General features: G+C 42.2%; 1 protein-coding gene across 1 annotated transcript in view; it reads right to left on the minus strand.

The window, feature by feature from the left end:
* Positions 1-4139: 4139 nt before the first annotated feature.
* The window catches only part of LOC104080336 (engulfment and cell motility protein 1), a 29316-nt gene continuing 14139 nt past the window's right edge, over positions 4140-19316 (minus strand). Inside the window, exons 4-6 of the mRNA XM_009582696.1 lie at positions 15664-15746; positions 10117-10194; positions 4140-5458 (exon numbers count right to left, since the gene is read on the minus strand). Of these exons, the coding sequence (XP_009580991.1) occupies positions 5258-5458; positions 10117-10194; positions 15664-15746 (362 nt within the window). The 3' untranslated portion in view covers positions 4140-5257. The remainder of the gene's footprint in view (positions 5459-10116; positions 10195-15663; positions 15747-19316) is intronic.

Below are 19316 nucleotides of genomic sequence, written 5' to 3' on the forward strand. Positions count from 1 at the left end.
GCTTTTGACACCACTCCCCTCTCAAGTTTCAGCCTGATTTAACACAGAAAGGGGTTCCCTTTTCAATACTTTTACCTCTGTGTAAGTCCCAGCGATGCATGAAGCAGCTGGAGTGATGTTGAATAATCAGGTGGCATCTTGTTCAACCTCCTGAAGCAACCAGTGGTACCCAGTCCAATTACACATCACTCAGAAAAATCATTACTTGCGCTGCCTCCAAGCACGTAGCGAAAACTCAGTAACAGGTAAAATCGCCTTTCTGCTCACACAGGCCCTGATCCAGCCAGGTCCCCGGGCACCCACCTAAATTTAGGTGCCTGTTTATCAAACTGAAATCAAGTCTCCTTTGCTGCATGGGTAAGTGCTTTGTTAATCAGGGAACTTGTGTAAGCCATGTGGATGCTTAATATTCAAATATAATTATCATCTAGTGAGGGAGGGAGCACTGAGCGAGTCTCGTCCTGATTTAGCAAGCTCCGGGGAAAGCAATGACAGCTCAGCCAGCGGTAAGCGACAAAAAACTCTGTCCTACAAATGTCTTCCAGAGTTTGCAGGGATTTTACCCTCAGCAGCATGCAGAGGTTGTGGGAAATCCTTTCCACTTGCAGCTCCTCGATGCTGCTGTAAGGGGAAGGGCTCTTTTCTTATGCCAGATGCTTAGTATTCCAGGCTTGTTTCTGACAGCTAAGATATCCCGAGGTCAGTAAGGGCTAGATTTAAGGGCTAGATTTTTTTTTTTTTTTTTTTTTTAAACTCTCAAGAAGAATGAAACAAGAAAGGAGTAAAATCTCACGTTCATCTTATTACACTCCTTAGATGAATGACTTTCACATGACAGTGAAGCTAATGGCATTTACTGTGTCAGTGCCGCAGCAGCAACAAAAGAGAGGAAGGCGGGGATATGGCAGTACAAGAGTGTCCTGCTACTCCCAACATCTTCCATTGCTGGTTATTGCTCAGGATTAACAGCTTGCACCGCTGTATAGCTGGACGCATCAGAGCCACCTCTGATCACTGCAGTCCAATGCAATGACAAGCAACCGAAAAGCAGGCTGGCGTTCGGGGGCCTTTGATGCCCATGCCCCTCTCTCCCCGTCTCCCCCTGCTAGAAGGTGGTTTTGCTTCTCCTCCCTTTCATCCCTCCCTCTTTAAAGAGCTGTTCACTGGCCAGAACCTGTGTGATCGCAGCTGGTGGGCTACAGGGCTGCTGCGGGCACGCAGGGCTCCCTTGCGGCTCAGCCGTCAGCCAGAGAAGACAGGGATTTCCTCTGGGCAGTGGATCCCACCGGATTTCCATACAAGCCTTCACATTCCTGTACACATGCGACATGTCTGCATTACCGAGGACTACTGATGGGAGGAGAAATGTCGGTAACAAGCACCCTGGGCAAGCAAAATGCAATCCTGGGTAGGGCATGAAGACATGAAAGGATTTCGCAAATAAAGTAATCAGGATCTTGCACGGTCATTTTGCAACCCAGAAGACGGTCATCACCTGCCTGCCTTTTTGCAAGAGAATGTTATTTTTCCCTGCGAGTTGTAAGGTTTAATAAAAGAGTTCTCTATACTGAAAAATTAATTGCTTCTGAAAAGCAGTAATGAAAGTCCAGAGAGTGCAAGCTCTTTCTATGACATACAGCTTGCTTTTGTGCAAGATTACTTAGCATTGCTGCTCTTCTCCTTGTCCTTACGAGCAGGGCAAGCAGTTGACTTAAGAAGATACATATTTTTCTTGATTCAAGTTTTCTGGTAAAAGAATATATTCACTTTTAAAAGCAAAGTCATTTCAAAAACAGGAGCTAAAATTAGACCGATTATTTTTTTCGTTCTCTCTCCCCTTTATGGCTTTTACAAGCAATTACCCACTTAATGTTTTGAAATTATACAAGAAACTTCAATAACTTTAATTTTTTTCCTGCTGCAGCTCCTTGAATGTGAAGCCTTAAAAGCTTTTCCGGAACACACAACAGCATGAGCAAATGAATTTGCCATTTTCATTCTCATTTTTTTTAAATGAATGGGAAGCAGCAGGATACTTGTTCATCATTAAACTTTTTTTTTCAATTTCATAATGCTGAAGTGAGCCTGTATGACAGCTCTACAAACTGAAGGCAGGATTTTTGTTTGCACCATGGCCCCTCGTATTGCTGTGGGAGCGCTTTTAAAATAGCTGCATAGGCTATTACGCCAACGCATCTCTCGAGCCTCTTCTTTCTTGTGGCAGGATGGGACACGTGGGGGGTGACAAATTTAGCAAAACATGTGACCGGCCCACATGATGCACAACCAATACAAAGAGCTGGGCCACGCGAGGAGACGGGGCTCCTGTAATGCAGGGCTGCAGCAGGCGGTGAGCTAGAGCCACATGGCAGTGCCACCGCATCCAGCCGGCCCCGGACCTGGACCCTCCCAGCCAGGCTGCGTCCGCCCTGGGGAGTCTCAGGGCAGGAGAGAGGCCGCTGGGCTGTGTCGCCTACCTGCACGAGCCCCGAGGGGTGCCAGGAGAGAGTCAGCTGCGAGTATTTCACGGTCAAGAGCCCCATGCTGCCCAAGTGGTGTCGATGTGCCTCTGTGTAATGCAGATGGCCACGAGGTGTTGGTAAAAACTGAGGGCTGGGTTGGCACTTCTTCTCCCACCACCTCCCCTGGGCTCTTGGTGTGCAATTTGGGGCACTCACCTTAGTGGGGGAGGCAAGTCTAACCTTTCCCTCAAGCTCAAGTTGTCTGCCGGAGGAGAGTTTTTGTTTGCTCCTTTCTGATTGTCATGCAGACGCCTACCTGCTAAGATCACGGCATCGGATTGCCACTGAGCCGGCAGCGTTTGGCTCTTATCACTTGGGAGTGAAAGGTGTTTCTTTTGACAATGAGCAATACCCATCTGAAGCACCAGCTCTGCAGTCTGTAAATAAAAAGCAAAGGTTATGCACAGCCAAGCCAGCCAGCTGCGTCAGGGAGATTAATAAAACAACTCAGATTCTCTGTTCTGCTCCGAGTCTTGTCTTCACGCAGACAAGAGGCAGCATCAGCGTCTTGTAAAGAAACGCGTTCCTACCTCCGTCCCCCAAGCCCAGGACCCCTCCAAAATCCCCTGTGGCAGGCAGTGCCTGTGCTTCCACTCATTCCTGACCCCTGACTACCTTTGTTATAGTCTGATAAGGCTCTGGAGAATAAAACATCTCAAACTCTCACATCTCACGTTGCACATCCCTGTTCTCATTCAGACTGAGAACTGCTCCAGCGTTTAACTCAGTCTCTTTTTTCCTTCCTTTACCATCCATTACCACCTAAACCAACTTACGTCTCCTTGTTAGATCAAGGCATTCATGAAATACTGCACACAGCTTCCGGAAGGCACCTTCCTTAGGATCCTCATGCTTGAATTCATACAACGTTCTCCTCATCCTCTTTTTCGTTGCACCTGCAGGACGTCATTTCTCTCCTCACCTGGTGTGAGGTCAGTCAGGATGTCTGCCCCAGAGCCCACTGGATGGAGCAAAGGTCACCTCAGTTGAGGTCTTCTGCATCTGTCTAAACTGGAACCACCCTCTAGGTTTCTCACTGATAAAACCCCTTCACAGTCTTTTTCAGCTGGGTCAGAGTAGGAGAGGAACTCACACAACTAAACATCTGTCTTCAGCCTGTGCGGTGGGAGGGAAAGGGCTGGTGGGTTCCTCTAGATCCAGACCCAGCACTTTTGGAGTAAGAGATATTGAACTTAGTGAAATACCTAGAAGAACACGAGGAGGGAGGGAATCCATCCTGCAAAGCCCAAAGTTCCCCAGTACCAATGTGCTGCACCCAGAAACACTCTCAATGGAGGAAATGGAAACACAGGAACACAGTTACTCCAGCAAACACAGTAAAGGCAGCAGCCTTAAACTGCCCATGAGCACATCAGTATGCTGTGATTTCGGATTTCACAAAGGGTCCTTCTCACAGGAAGGCTCGTTTACCCATGGCAATGGAGATCTCTGGATGCATCTCATCCTTGTCACCACAAACAAACAAACAAGTAAATTAAATCAGGTGCAGATAAGAAAGTTTCCACCTTTCCCTCTCCACTTTGTACCAAACACTTCAGAATTGCTAGGAACCATAAAGAATAAAACACAACTTCAGAAGAAAAACAATGTTCCAAGAATCATCACAACTCAGATTTTTATTCAACAGTGAAGTTGAAGGGAAATATAATTTTTCCCTTCAGGGAGAATGTTCCAAATGGAAATTAAGTAAAAATATTGTCCCCCAAAAGTACTCACAATGAAATTAGTTTTCATTAAATATATTTGTTTGGCAAAATAAAATAAAAAAATTAGAACCCGTACAGAAAAAATCCCTTGCAAATTCGTAACACTGTAGCAATGACAACAATGTAAACCTGGATGTTTGGCAGTTGTAATTAATTTGTGGAAATTACTGTTGAACTTTGGACCAAGAAAATAAAAATCACTTTGAATAGCAACAAGCCAATTTTAGAGGCAACTGAGGCTTAGGGAACGCTACAGGGGTGGGACACACTAGTGGCTTCATACACAGTTTGTGCGAGTGATCTGCTAGTGTGGGGCTATTTAAGAGCTGGGAGGAAAAGAAGTTAAAAGCTGTTGCAGCATTGCAGCGTATGGTACAGCAAAAACCTGCAGACTTTCCATTCTGGGAGCCGATCAGTTGGGTGAAGGCTGGTGGCAAGAGTCGAGATGCAGTGGAAAGAATAATGACAGTGACGAATGGTGCAAGCACTGGGAAGCAGTTAACGATTTTCATCATCGCATTGGATTCAGTTGTGAGCAGACTCTTGGGAGTGTCTGGGGAAATCTTCTGCTTACAGTAGCTGCTTCTGCTCCCCACCTCCCTCCTCCTTCCAGTTAAAGCCTCTGCACTGCCAAGTGGGTTTCACAGGCATGCAGTTTGATAACATCGTCCTTTAGTTAAGAATGTCTATTCCAGTATTAAAAATGTAAAAAAAGTCCTCGGGAGGGTGCTTCTTAGTGGCAGTCTTTGCCTTAAGCAAGGCCAACGGCCTGCAATTACAAGTTAATTAAAGCAATGTGGATTTGGATGAGCAATGGGGAAGATGTTTGGATGGGGAATGGGGAAGGAAGGGATGCAGGGAACAGGGAGGAATGCAAGTGTTTCTACACCCCTCCCCAAAGCCAAAATCCAAGGTGCACAAGTGGGTTTCTTTTTTCCTCACACTCTTTTTTTTTATATCTCTCCAGTTATAATATTTCCAGTTTTGAAGCAAGTTTCAGTGGCAGCCTCAGTTACAGTCATAAACAAAGTCGTAGTTGCTGGGCTCCTTTGGGATAGGTGGGGGAGCATCTGGGATCTGTATGTTTTCCAAGTCAAGGAGGCGTAGCTTTATCTCCATGCTGAGCAGCGTGTCTAAGTCATTCCGTGTTAGATCACTCAACATATCCTTCCCAAGGAGAGCGTTCAGCCCATCGGTCCATACACAATACTGCACAGGGAAAAGATAAAAACTGTCATTAATAGACTTTCCATACACAAATTGCTTGTTTGTCCTGGTCCTCTACAGTTATTGCTCCCACGGGGACTTAGGAAGAGACCTAAAATGAGGTTGATTCATTTTTTTTCGCTTGTATCATGAAGAATCATAGAATCATAGAATCATTAAGGTTGGAAAAGACCTCTAAGATCATCAAGTCCAACCGTTAACCCAACACCACCATGCCCACTAAACCATGTCCCTAAGCGCCTCATCTAGAAGGCACGTTCCACTGAACGGCTCAGAAAATGGACAAACAATTCCCTAAAAATGCGAAGAAATTACAATATTTAGTCGTTTGATAGTTAGGTATCTCCTCCAAACTTCTTGTTGAATATTCTTCAATAGCTGTGGGAGAAAGAACAATACCTGACTTACGACAATGAACCTCTGGAGATATCTCCTTCTCCCCCTCTCTTCCTTTTTCTTCAATACTTACACAAAGAGCCTGATTATCTTACACAAAACTTTTAATTCCAAGACAACTTGGAATTAAGTTAGGTAAACTGAATCCCACCCAAAATGCTTCTTGACTCTTTGTGTAAGAAATCCTGTATCAACTATCTAGTTTTACTGTGGTTTGCTTTTCTGTAGATTAAGTGGTATCAATTGACCTACACAAAGATAGGCTCTCACTTGCATATCTATGCCTACTTTATCACTATTTTACACGAAATAACATATTGTGAAAACTACAGAGTCAATCAATGCTGTGACTTTCATGAAAATTAAATGCCAAGCTACCTGGTGTAATTCTAAATGCTGCAAATGCTGAACTGGCCTCTAAAACCCCTTCCTTATTGTTAGCTTTTTCCTAATAGGAGATGCCATCTTCCCCAACAGCTGACAGCTTGAGATAAACATGGGCTGAATAACCATTTTAAATAAGGAACAAACTCAAGAGAGATTGGTGATCTAGAGTCAAATTCTATCAAATAAGTCACTTCCATTTATTACTACAAGCCATTTATTCAACTATGAACAGAAGTACTCAAATGCTATCATCTAAAAATAAAGCTTTCAATCATGAACTTGTGTCCTAGTTTGCAGGAGAAAATTAAATCAACCGTAACTGCATTTTTATCTTACAAATACTTCTGGCTAGATTTCATGCCAAAAAACGGATTTTAAATTTAGCTGACCACTTGCTACATGATACTGCCAAGTTTAAAGATAGCTATGGTTGACTTCATCCTACAGCAGAAAGGAGGATTATTTTTAAGGAAGAGAGAGAAAACCCCCTCTTGGGGTATGTCTTCATCCAGAAAAAGGGCATATTTTTAAAATAGGATGGTTAACACACTTCAACATCCAAAGTGAAATCCGACCCATTTAAGTCAGTAACAAAACAGTAGCAGAGCTAAGATTTCACCCAGGGTGTTGGTAAGCCAAGCCGCAGCTTTAATATGAGATTAGCTATATAGAAGAGACTTTGGGGTTCAGGCTGTCCTGCTAACAAGTACTAAAGAAACAACTTAGCCTGCCTACTCTAGGCTCTCAAAGTGTGTCACTGAAGACAATTAAAGCATGCAATTTTTGTGGAGTGTACGCAGAACATCAGGAAAAGAAAGAAGCTATCCTAGAAATGTAATTATTTTTTAACAGACTATAATTTTTTACGATTGTCTTGAAAGCTTTCTTTGGGAAAGTCTTCCCAGAATTCACTTTGAGGAAAGGAACAGAAAGCCAAAAGGCTCTGCTCGGGTTACAGAACTGCAGAGCATCCATTCAACAGATGCAGCCCCTGATGTAAATCGTCCATCACCTGCTCAGTGAGTACGGCCAGCGCTTTCTCTGGGGAGAAATCCCAGCGAGCCAGAAAGCAGAAATGCATTTCTCTCCTCTTGCAGATATAACTCATTCAGGCCCCAGAGAAACCAAATTCTGGCCACAGTTCAGATGAGTGCAATGGCCTGGAAAAGGGGCTTCCTCTCTAATCTCCATATTGGCAAGTGCGTCTAATTAAACTCCTGTACATTTTGAGCAGAGAGAAATCCTAATGAGATGGTGGAAAAACAGAGGCATTCATTCAGAAGCTTTTTTCTTTTTAATATGCAAAACAGACTAAGAGCCACTGAAAAATTAATTTACTACAGATTCATTTTCATAAAACTCCAATGAAACCTAATTATAGCCTCCCTCATCAGTTTCTCTGTCAAAAATCAAGGATAAGATTAATTCACCTTTTGCTATGTAGTTGAAACCAGCTATTAGTATTTAAATTAAAAACAAATACGATGGAGTGATCTCACAGTGCTGAATCCTCTGGCTAGCAGTAAGCTCCAACAGATGGCTAAGGGTGTTGCCAAACTTAAGGGTGTAAGAATGAGGTCCAAACCTCAATGATATTGGTTCAGTAATGAGAATTTATTAAAGAAATACCTTGGGAGTCTGTCAGGGGAACCAGACAACCAGAAAGGTTGTGCAGGCTTCATCCATCTGGATGCAACCTGGTCTTAGCTCATCGCTGACCTGCTTTGAGCAGGAGGTCAGATGGGGGATGCCCCCAAGGTCCCTTACAACCTGAATCATCCTATGATCCTTGTTCAATTTTTGTTTTTAGGACACATCCAATTCCCACATTCAGACCTCACTCTACAATCACGAGGACTGTGAAGTGCTTGTACTAACATCATTCCTGGTGCTTCACACCAAGCTTTCTAAATCTTAAGATGTCACCCACCAAATCTCCCAAGCTGACAATGCCGCTAAACTTCTATTGACAAGCACCCCAGTTACTTTGTTGAAGAGTCATGGGCTTCATAACACGCTACTTGCCTTTCCTTGTGGGTGCCTCTTGCACTTTTTGCTTTAATTACAACTCACTCTTCTGTAGGCCATGGAAAAGTACAGAGGAAGTGAGATGCCCTTTTGAAAACATTCACTTGGGAACTGTCAAGTAGCAGCAGAGACTGCTGCCTCTCGCCGTTTTTTTGAACATACTAATTTTGTTTCTAAGAAGTTGCACAAGATCAAAAGGAGAAATAGAGATAGTAGGTGTGTTAACACAATCACGGGCAACTGGGTTAGTGCATCTCACAATGCTACTGCCCATCAGTGGGGTGCAGTAGCAGTTTTTGAACATTTAGACCATGACAAAACACCTGTAGCCATAGGCTATATTTGAGATACAAGTGGCTGAAAAATTTGTCGATTTTCATGACCATTTGCTCTACTGAGCTGAATCAGACTAGAATTCAGTTTCTGGAGAATTTATATCAGAAAGCATCTAACATATGTTCAGTACAGAGGATGAAGACAATCATGCTTTGCTTAGACCTACAGCTCTAATGGCACATTATGCCTGGGATCCTATCGCTGCTTTCTCTTAGATCAAAACTGACCAGCAAATATTTCTCTGGAATGAACATACTTGAAAATAACACTCAAATATTAATCCCCAGCAAAACCCAAATGAGCATAACTTAATTTCCTCTCCTAAAATGAACATTTATTTGAAGGTTTTAATCCAGAATTGCAAATGTTGAAGCTGTGTAACTAAATACATTTCACTTGTAATGCAATTTCATGCACTTTAATAACACTACAGTATAAGGCAGCTTAATGCAATCATCTGTGTTTCATCATCTTAACACAGTGTCCTGAACTGAGACCAAATGCGATACCACAAACTAAGTGTGCAAATGGAACACCAACTCTTGTTGCTTTAGAAATAAGAAGGAAAAACTTTATTCCTTCTTTATTTTTTAACATAGCATGTTCTGCTAAATCTTTACTTGGAAGTTCTTTGAGAGAAAGACATCCAATGCTTCCACATAATTAGGTAAATCAGTTCCATCACCTTCCAAAAGGCAATGATGTTGTTTATTTCCTTGTGTTTTCAAGTAAGACAAGGAAGCAGGGAGGAGGCTGTCATTCTGCTTTGCTATTGGTATTTATGCTGTTTTCATATAAGTAAAACCCATTGCAAAACAACCCCCTGTGGAGATGCAATAAAGAGGACCTTCTATGATCACCTGTCATGAATGGTCTTAAGCAATGTGAAACTAAGAATAAGTGGATATACTATTCTGGAGAACACAAATCTTTGGCTGAAATTGAGACCCAACAATGGTATAACTTCCCCTGATTACGTTGGCATCATCAAGATGAGCTGAGGATGGCAGTGATTCTTTAAGAGCTTGGCTGTACAAATCTTCGGTGTTGAACTAAAGTTCACTAAAGTGAACACACAGCAAAAATCCTCCAGGGTAGACCACACAGGAGAAATCTTTACTACATCAGGAAAAGGTGAGCAAGGTCTGTGGAAACTGTGAGGTCTGCCCGAGCTCTCTTCCTTCTCTTACTTATGGTTCATATTTCAGTAGGGCTTAGAAATACTGATCTTGAACTAGGACCCCCATGTGCTCTATGATGTACAAATACAAACGTGTTTCTTCTGTGGCTCAGGATATGCGTGAAAATTGCAGAAGGTCTTGCTCCCATACTAATCTGTCTGCTTTCAGTTTGTTGCAAGATATGACACAGGTTTATATGGACCTGCACTCTGTGCCAGGATGACCATTCTTACGTTCTTATAAAGCTGGCTGCTGCCATAAAAGCAACTAAGAGGGCTCCAAAGAAGTTTCTGTACTCTGAACTTGACTTACCTCATGCTTGTCTGGAGCAATGAAATTCAGCTGGCCACTCGAGTCATACAATATAGAGAAAGCAAGCTCTAGCACCTCCTGGAATACAAAGAAACATATATTAATGCTGCATGAGAAAGCCATTAATACATTCAGATCTGTCTTTCTTTCCTACCACTTATTCCCCAAAACAAGTGGAAACATAGGTTATGGTACTCTCCTGCCTGGCCAAAGCTGCAGCAGTACCAGACCATTGCAACAGACTGGCACAGCAAGAACCCCAACATAGATGCTTCAGTGAAAACAAACTCACCCCCCTCAGTGCTGACTGTAGCTCACTCGGTCATGGATTACTTTAGCATTTTAGATTTGAGCTTGGCAATGGCGAGGATTAAAATCAATATAACCCGTAATAGTACACTTGCAACAAACTCTTCATGAAGACCCACGGTTTCTTCAATTTGTATAGATTAAACTTGCAAAGTTCTGCAAGGTTTGATTCCCTGTGTCAAAAATCTTGCCAGGACAATCTCCCGGTATATGCTTATGCTCTTTTCACTGCTGGAAATATATTAAATTATTCATTCTCAAGAGATTTTGGTCATTTTGCCTCTACCTGAACCAGAATCAAAAGTCTCAGTCAAACTGAACTATCTGGTTACTTAGTCATAAAGACCCAAATTAATCTTGGGAAAGGAAAAAACAATAATCTTTTTTCCCCTCAGCATTGAAGCTGGAATTTCAAAGGTGCCAAAGTGAATTCATTAAGCACCGACCTTCCCTAAAAGTCACCTGGACCTGGGTTCCTATGGGGAAACCCATCCAATTTGAATAAATAATGAACTTCCACTGGCCAGCAGCGAGCACGTAAAGATGTTGTGTTATCATGGTTACTGCACAGATTACTATAAGCACCATTACAATCTGTAAGCTAACCGATATGGATATAATAACTCTGTGGATAAAAGACCCAGCTACAGAGGAGAGTGCTGACTTGTAACTACTTTGATCTGTATCATGTCCTGTTCTTTTTGCCTCTTGGCTTCCTAAGCCCCATAATACTGATCGCCTTCGCTGACGCTCAGTTGAAGACGGTCCCTACACTGCCAGCAGCGACAAGAACATGGCTTCTTAAATTTGCTACACTAAGTTTTAAAATGGAAGAATTGACTGCAGGGCCTGCAGCATATGCATTGCTCTAGACTTCTACTCCTGATCTCCTGGTCTGAAACAGACACAGGTCTTTGGATTTCAGTAAGGGTTATTTCGTTTTTGAACTTGTGTGATTAAGTGCAGAGTCTGATTCATAAAACTTGCAATCCTTAGGGATAATCTTGGATGATCAGAGATCAGGCTTCTCATGGGAAATGCTCTTGATTTCCTTGAGTTTAATTATTAGGTTCAACTTGCTGTATTGCCAGGCCACAGGAGACAAGGCTGTGTTAAATCCCCACGGAAGCTGCAGATACTAATAGTGCTGGTGCACACAGCAAACAAATAGCTCACGGCTCACACAGCCTTTTTGTGTTTTAGGCATGTCTCAGCCACACCTTATTAAGAGTGATGTCCCTCATTACAGAAACAAATTTACCTCTGCCCACACAAACCTGGCATTATCTCCTCACAGGGTGTTAGAAATTACTGACAGAACATGCCAAGTCATGCAACTGAGGTTGTGAAAATAAAATGTATCACTGAAAAAAGGTGTTGTACTGCTCTACTATGATCTTCCTGAATTTCATGAAGGTCAACGACAATCCCATAGGCCTGGCCCCTGTATATTTGTCCTTTGGGAAATTCCAAGGGATTAAAGTTTTTGTTCATCTCAAAGAAAGGAAAAGGAGAGAAGAACCCTGCCTGAAAGAGGAATATCCCAGGGAGTCATGGGTTTGGTCATTGCCAGTCAGGCAGAGAATGAGAAAGGGCTACATTTAGGGGACCAAGCTTCCCTTTATGGGGGAGAGTGGGACTTTGGCAGCCCTGCCTCCAGTTCAGCTTCTTTGCTGGCTGCTCTGGAGACTAAAGGAATTACAGCTTCCAGGTGCCAGCGTCTCTGTTACCTCATGCACAGCAAACTGTCAAGGAAAATGGAAGCCTAAGGAGCTGGAGTTGCCAACTGGCCCTCCACACTGATGGTGGTCTCAGTGGTTGAGCTGGCTGACTTGTCAAAACCCCACCTGGTTTTGTTACATTCTCAGCAATGACAGGTGATTTTGAGGAATCTGCAATTTCTAAAGGAAAACTGGTCAGTCTCCATCAGCCAACTGTGGCTTTCTCCTCCCTTTTCTGTCCTAATTCTCAACCTTTCTTAAAGTCATTTTCCACCCCAGCTTTTCCCACCAGTTTCTCTTGCACTCTGGTATTTCTTCTCTCCCGTTTCTTCCAACCTGCTCCTTCCCTCTTTGTTTTGCTTTCCTCCTCCCCCACCTCAATCTGCTGAACACGCTCCCTTGACACTCCTAACTCTTTCCACCCTTGCACATTTCAGACCTCTGCCCTTCCCTAGATGCCTGTTACCCAAAGGTAACAGTATTGGGACCCACGACGTGCCTCTCTTTCGAACTTCACTGAAAACAGGGAACAACAGACTCTGCGCCTGCTGGCTGGACACTTCCCACTCCTTGGTTTCAAGTCTGCAGGGAAAGCTGTTGCAGGCGGTACGAGGGGAAGCTTGTTCTCCCACGCCCAGAGCTTCTCTCTTCTGCAACCTCCGCTGGCCCGCACGTGGGCCAGAGACAAGCTATTTCTGATGAAGAGGCATTTTAGGTGCCTACGACTGAGTGATCCCATGCAGCTGGAATGACCTCACTACTCTCTGCCTACTCTGTCATTAACAGCATCAAAATAACCATGTCTTTGCTGGAGGTTGAGACCACAGCCATCTTAAGTTTCTTTGCCAGAGCCAGAAGATCCCCCCCCCGAGAACTATGTATACATGCAGCGGCAGGGAACTTGTTCAACCAACATGAAATAAAAGAGAACAGAAGCTGCAGAAGAAGGGGGAAGTGAGCAGAACCATTTCTGTTGACTAAAAAGGCACCAAGTCTGAGGCCTGCCACATCAGCAAATAAAGGGTGATAGAAGAACACTTCGAAATACATGGCAAGGTTTCTTCCAAATTCTTCTCTCATGCTTTGTTTTGAAGGCTGCAAAATCGAATATATTTCATTTCCTTGAAATTCATTAATATTACTCGAGAGTCAGAAATGAGGGCTTTAAAATTAAACCTAATTTAAAAACACAAGCAAGATGAACAACAATGGATTCAGGTCTGGTCCTATCAAGTTGCTGCAGCTTCATATGCATGCAAATTCCAATTCAGTTTAACTCTTATTTACTTCTAAATGGTCCCACTGGAAGAATAACGGCCATGTGCCAGCAAATGAAGAGATGCCGAAGCCTTTGTAATGGACATTCTGCCAATTCCAGCTATGTTCATAGCACTGGCATTCTGCCATTCAATTTTCTTTTCTGTCAATGAATAAACATTAAGGTGGTCGTTATATATGTACAAAGAAAGCACAGGATGAAAAGGCCTCTTAAAAAATATATCACCAATTGTGAAATTTCAGGAAGTGAGAGGTTTCATACACCAAACTCAGCCAAATTGCATTCTGTGTCTGGCTTTTTTTTTTTTTTTTTTAGTTTTCATTTCATTGTCCACATTAACCTGGTACTCCACAAACAATGACGTGTTATTCCTATGATGTCAGTTAGGTAGTTGCAATATTGCACATGATAGTTTGATTGGGATGACAACTAATTTCACAAATTCTGTGATTCTCAGGGGAAAAAACAAGGAATCGAGGAAGGAACACCCCCCACCCCCACCACACCAGAAACAGTAAAAAGATCGTAATTATTATTGCTGGGATCACAAATGGAATGCTCCAGCTACGGATGCAGCCATGCTACCTATCAGCTCCTGATCTTCACATTCTCAGCCAGCAGTTTTATGCCAATCCAAAGTAATGGGGTGATGCTGACAGCTGACGAAAAACTCATCTGCAGCATTGCTATTTAGCATTAAATACTATCTAGACATTACTGCTCCATAAAGATGACACATTTCCATCACTGCCACCCACTCCTTTCCTTCTTCTCATCTTTCCTTTTTGTGCGGACATATGAGTGCTAAGACAAGGAAGCACTAAAAATACTTTATATGCATCATATAAATGCCCCAGCCAAATGCTGTTGATGGTTCAGCTGTAACATGAGGTAGGAGTTGTATGCAATCTATTGTGTATGTCTGTGTGTTAGTGCCCTGATTCAGAAAATCAACAAGGAAAAATACTCCTGTGTTTTTTTTCCTGGTTGGCTTGACTTTTTTATTTCCAACCATGTAAAGCCAATGCTAAAAGGAGATGACGGTATCCTGATAGACTTAGAGCAACTCATGTATGAGAAACACATGCAAAGAATACTCGAGATGCTCCGAGTATCTGCGTATAGTTAAGGAAAGAAAAGTTGCAGCTATGAAGCTGCAACAGTTGTGTGATGTAGTTTTGACAGTGCCTTTTCATTTTCTGTGGTTCCTATGAGAACTGTTTTTTCCAGTATTTATTTGAACACTAAATGCATGCATTTTATTTTTAAAGTGCTGAAGCAGAAACTCTTAACTTCACTATTATGTCCATCAAAATATCTTTCTGGTTGGACCCAAAATTTCTCAGTTTCAGGAAATTCTGATTCAAATCCTCTGATCTGGTTCCCAGACCTCAAGGTGTGGTTCTAGAAATCATTAGAGTCTCACTCCTTCTCATAAGGTCAGACAGCATGATGTGATGGAAAACTTATGAACATACCTCATACAATATGGCATGAAGGCCACCACTACCAAAGTTGTCAGACTTTGCTAGTAACTCAATTTCTTCTTGCTGTAGCGGCAATTCTTACTAACAAAAACTCTGCAAGATTCTGGCACTGTACAATTTGAGTCCTACTGTCAGTTCACAGCTCTTGATCTGAAACTCTGAAAGGTAGCATAAATCTAATTTAAGCTGACCGTTGTCTCCTACACATTTTTTCCCAAATGCACTGCTGAACGTATCTTTATACACCTCATTAATTGCCTAGCATTTACCTTACATCCTTTTGTTGGCAACTGTTTTTCTACCTGACTGGACCTGAAGTTATCATCAGCTGGACATTAATTGCAAATTTGGCATATGCCAGTGTTCACTGAATGTGAGCTCATCAGAGAATACAGTTGGAACAAACTAGTTATTTATCAGAGACAATATAGGAGTAGGTACCAACAATCATTGCTGCTCTGCTCTGTAGCAACAGTCAAAACTGCTTTGCTTTAGAGGTGGAAGACACCACTACTAAACACTATCCTAATGTGCTCTGGGCATATGCACGTCTGCCATGAAATCTGAGTAAAGCAGCACAGACTGTCCTAATAATTTAACTCAAATGGTCTGAGGTGAAAACGAAGTGTGTGTGCATACACAAAAAGGTAGCAGGCTGGAATGAAAAATACCTGTATTACTTCAGGGAAGGTCAAGTTGACAAGCTTTGTATTCTGCAGGGTGTGTGTTCATAACAATTTGAGAACCATACCTTGTTTTGTTTAAGAGCTCCTTTCTCCTTCATGTGAGGGCAGTCTTTCCCAGTCACAACAGCTTTTATATCTGCCACTGGCACTGTATTAAACAAAAGCAAAAACCAGAAAATGAGTTACAACCAAGGTGTGTAAAAGCTACAGAGTCTAAAAAGAGGCAAGACTAATGTGTTAAAATTGCCACCTCCTTTGCCATTTCCAGCCTGTTGTAAGAAAGAAAACCAGAAGAAAACAACTAAAATAGGGATCAGTGAGTCTTGACAAAATTTCAGGCATCTGGATAAAAACCTGAGTATGCTTTTTCTTGCCTGTTGAGACTACTTTAAGAGTGTTTCATATGGACGCATACCTGTGTCTGGACAGTTTTTATGTGTACTCGTGTATCTAGAAAACATACACTGTTTTCTGCCTTACTAAGGTAATATGCCTGCCCTCTTGCTGCTCTTTCCTAGGCATCCAGGTAAAGTCTCTGCTGGAGAGAGGATGCTGGGCGAGTTGGACTCTAACTCACTTGATACTGTTGTCCTTCTGTTAATGCCTGTGTGAATTTTTCAAATAGTTTTCTATTTTACTCCCATCAGCAGTTTAGTCGCTTTCTGGTATTAATAGGAATAAGGACTACTAAGGCTTATAATGACCCACTCCAATTGCTTTAAAATGCGAAATGATCAGAAATCATTAAAAAAAAAAGGTAAGAAAAAAGTATTGGAAGCTGCTGACACTCAGACTCACTCACAGAGTGAGGTCACTAAAACATAAAGATAAATTTCTCTGAGTTTCAAGTGGAAGTCAATTTTCCAACGGTAATTACATTATGGAGAATCTATATGCTCCACAACAGAATATGGTCAGTGAGTGACAGTTTCTACAATCTATAAATAATCCATTATCCTTGTGGATGCAGAAAAGCATTATATATATATAGAACAGCATAATAATATGAAAGTCTGTTACTGCCCAGTTCTTTACAAACTCTAATGGAAATACTGGAGAGGAGAAATGCATTTTCTCTTCTAGTGGGTACAGCACACTATGTATTTTATTACAGATTATCTCGGCACTGGGAGATAACAGACATTTTTAAAAGACTTTCTTTGCATGGAAAACTAAAAGAAATGGAAATTATTTGGCTCTTCTCTACTCAACCTCTCCCGCCTTTAGTCTCAGCATTTCATGCTGTGGCCCTGCTGACTTTTTATGTCTCTGACACTACCGTATTTTTTGGCAAGAAGAGATATTATTTGTGAGAGGAGAGAGTGAGCTATGACAAACTGGAAAGTAAAGGAGATATTTGACTGCAACTGTGGTAGAAAGGTCTTCTTAAGAAGAGTTCCTGCCATTTGCTGAAGATGCTCAGAAAAACAATTTCTCTGATTGCATAAGGTAGGATTTTCTCAAGTTAGATCTCTCAACCAAGAAGGCTTTTCTCCAGGTTTCATACACTCGATCTCTCTGATCTGGAATGCAGTTACTATGGGAGATCACAGACTGATGTGACATCCCGATCTTTCTTTATGTGGAACTTGGCCTATTCTTTGCTTTGGAAAAACAGGATCAAAGACTTCAGATGGTATCAGAAGCTGACTACAAGATGCTGGAGGGTGTTGAGTGCAGATGTGATGTGCTCACAACAGATAAAGCCCTGAGAAAGAGGGCAGCTGTTTACTGTCCCAGCTGGAGTCTGCACAGCTTGTTAACTCTGCCAGCCTGGAGAGAGAGGTGACATTCACAGAAGTGAAAAGGTTAAAAGCCCCCACATTTATTTTTGGAGATAGACAGTAGTTATTCAAGCTTGGCAAGGAGTATACAAAATGTCCTATGCTGCTTCTCTTGGTCCTCTGTTTTCTTACCCTCCTATTCTCTTTCATCTGTTGACCTGCTCCCAAATGCTGACAATCTGGTCATCATATTCAGACCTTAATAGTTCAAAATTCAATACAAGTCTATACAAAGAACGCCAGAATATTTCTGGAAAATGTTCTGTAAAATTACCAAACCAGTTTGGCCTGACACGTTTCGAACAATAGTGCCACTTTATAATCTTGTATCTTGCAATATTCTCAACTCTGTTTAATTAAACTCTAATGTGGGTGGCACTCATATCCTTCATCACCTGAAAACCTGAGATATTGATGAAATAACCAGATCTTTCTCAAACTGCATCAGTATCAGCAGGCATCTCAACCAGCAGGCATGCACAGGGAATATGTGGGTCTGGCCCAGTGGTTCCTAAAGTAGGAGCGTTCTGTCCCCATGGGATCCTGACATTCCTGAGTAGGCTCAAGAGCCTATGGAAAGTGCAAATGGAAGATGAAGCTTGCAGTCAGGGTCAGGGGTTTGAGTGTGGAAGTGGGCTCAAACCAAACAAATCTGGGAACTGCTGGTCTCGCAACTGTGCTTGCAGTTCAAGTGTGACCTTCATTCTTCTGCCATTCTGACGCTACTGTTAACGTTCAAGGACTATTTCTCTAAGCCTCGTCCAGAAAAACAGCCTTTTCTAGTGCCAATGCAGCAATGTGAACCCCCGTCCTACGTTCTGCCAAAACTGCAGTAAGAGTGTGAAACATCCTTGAGGCAATCTGTAAGGCAATGAAAATAAGGGAACGTGACTGCGAACTGCCAGGGCTCCAGCATCAGACAGGCTCTGCCTCTTTACCTCCCAGACTGTGTCTGGGAGCACTTAGAAATTTTAAAAGGTGCTGCCTGGAGATAGGTTGGGGGAAAAGAAAAGAGAAACAATTCTTTATTTTACTAATATAAAGGAAAGTTTAAAGCACTGATTTTCTCCTTTCTCAATTTTCAGGCTGGAGAAATTTCCAGTGTCTGAAAAATGGGTCTTTCTGCTATTCCATGAAAGAAGTGGAGCTACAAACTGGAATACTTGTACAAGTGTGTCTAATTTAATAACGCCAAGAATGGCATTTATTACTAACGAGGGTTCAGAAAAGAACAAAAAGAAATGATTCCTTATTCAATGCTTGATTTCTTGGAGTCACTTTCTGGTGACAGAGCTACACTGGTAATTATCTCAGTCACCACAAAAAACTTTCCCACGACTGCAGGTAAAACATCTACAACTCATGTTGAAGGATTAAGAAGAAATTTTCATGAGAGTATGATTTTCTGAAGAGCTCCAAAATTACTTTTGTCCATAAAAAATATCCCGATAAATCCCCTTGTAGGAGCTGTCACAAAGGCATGTCCTCTCCCAGTTGGGCACACAGTAACTGCAAGGTCCTCTCAATACTGTTCACAGCAATGTGTCATCTTTAAGTCCACTCTCCACGCTAATGAAAAAGACCTCTGCCTGTCACGGATTTCTCCTTCAGTCACTAGACTGTTTGCCACAGAAGAAACACCTGTCTCCATGGACAGAAAGTGCTCTTGAAGATGCCCAAGTATTTTTATTTGACATCTGCAGTTAGACAAGCAATGAAAATAAACTGTGTTTCTCCCCATGAAAGGCATGACATTTCCAAGCTGAATGAAATTATAAACTCATTGGAAAGCTGAGCTCATTTCTCACACACTTGCCAAAACCAGGAGAGCAGTGTTGGAATGCAGGAGGAAATGTCCTCTGCTCTCTCTCTCTGTAAAAAGAGCTGTTGATCATGTCCTGTGTTAAGAGAAACCTACTTAGAAAACTACAAGT

The sequence above is a fragment of the Fulmarus glacialis genome, unplaced genomic scaffold, assembly GCF_000690835.1.
Source record: "Fulmarus glacialis isolate BGI_N327 unplaced genomic scaffold, ASM69083v1 scaffold1718, whole genome shotgun sequence".
Lineage (NCBI taxonomy): Eukaryota > Metazoa > Chordata > Aves > Procellariiformes > Procellariidae > Fulmarus > Fulmarus glacialis.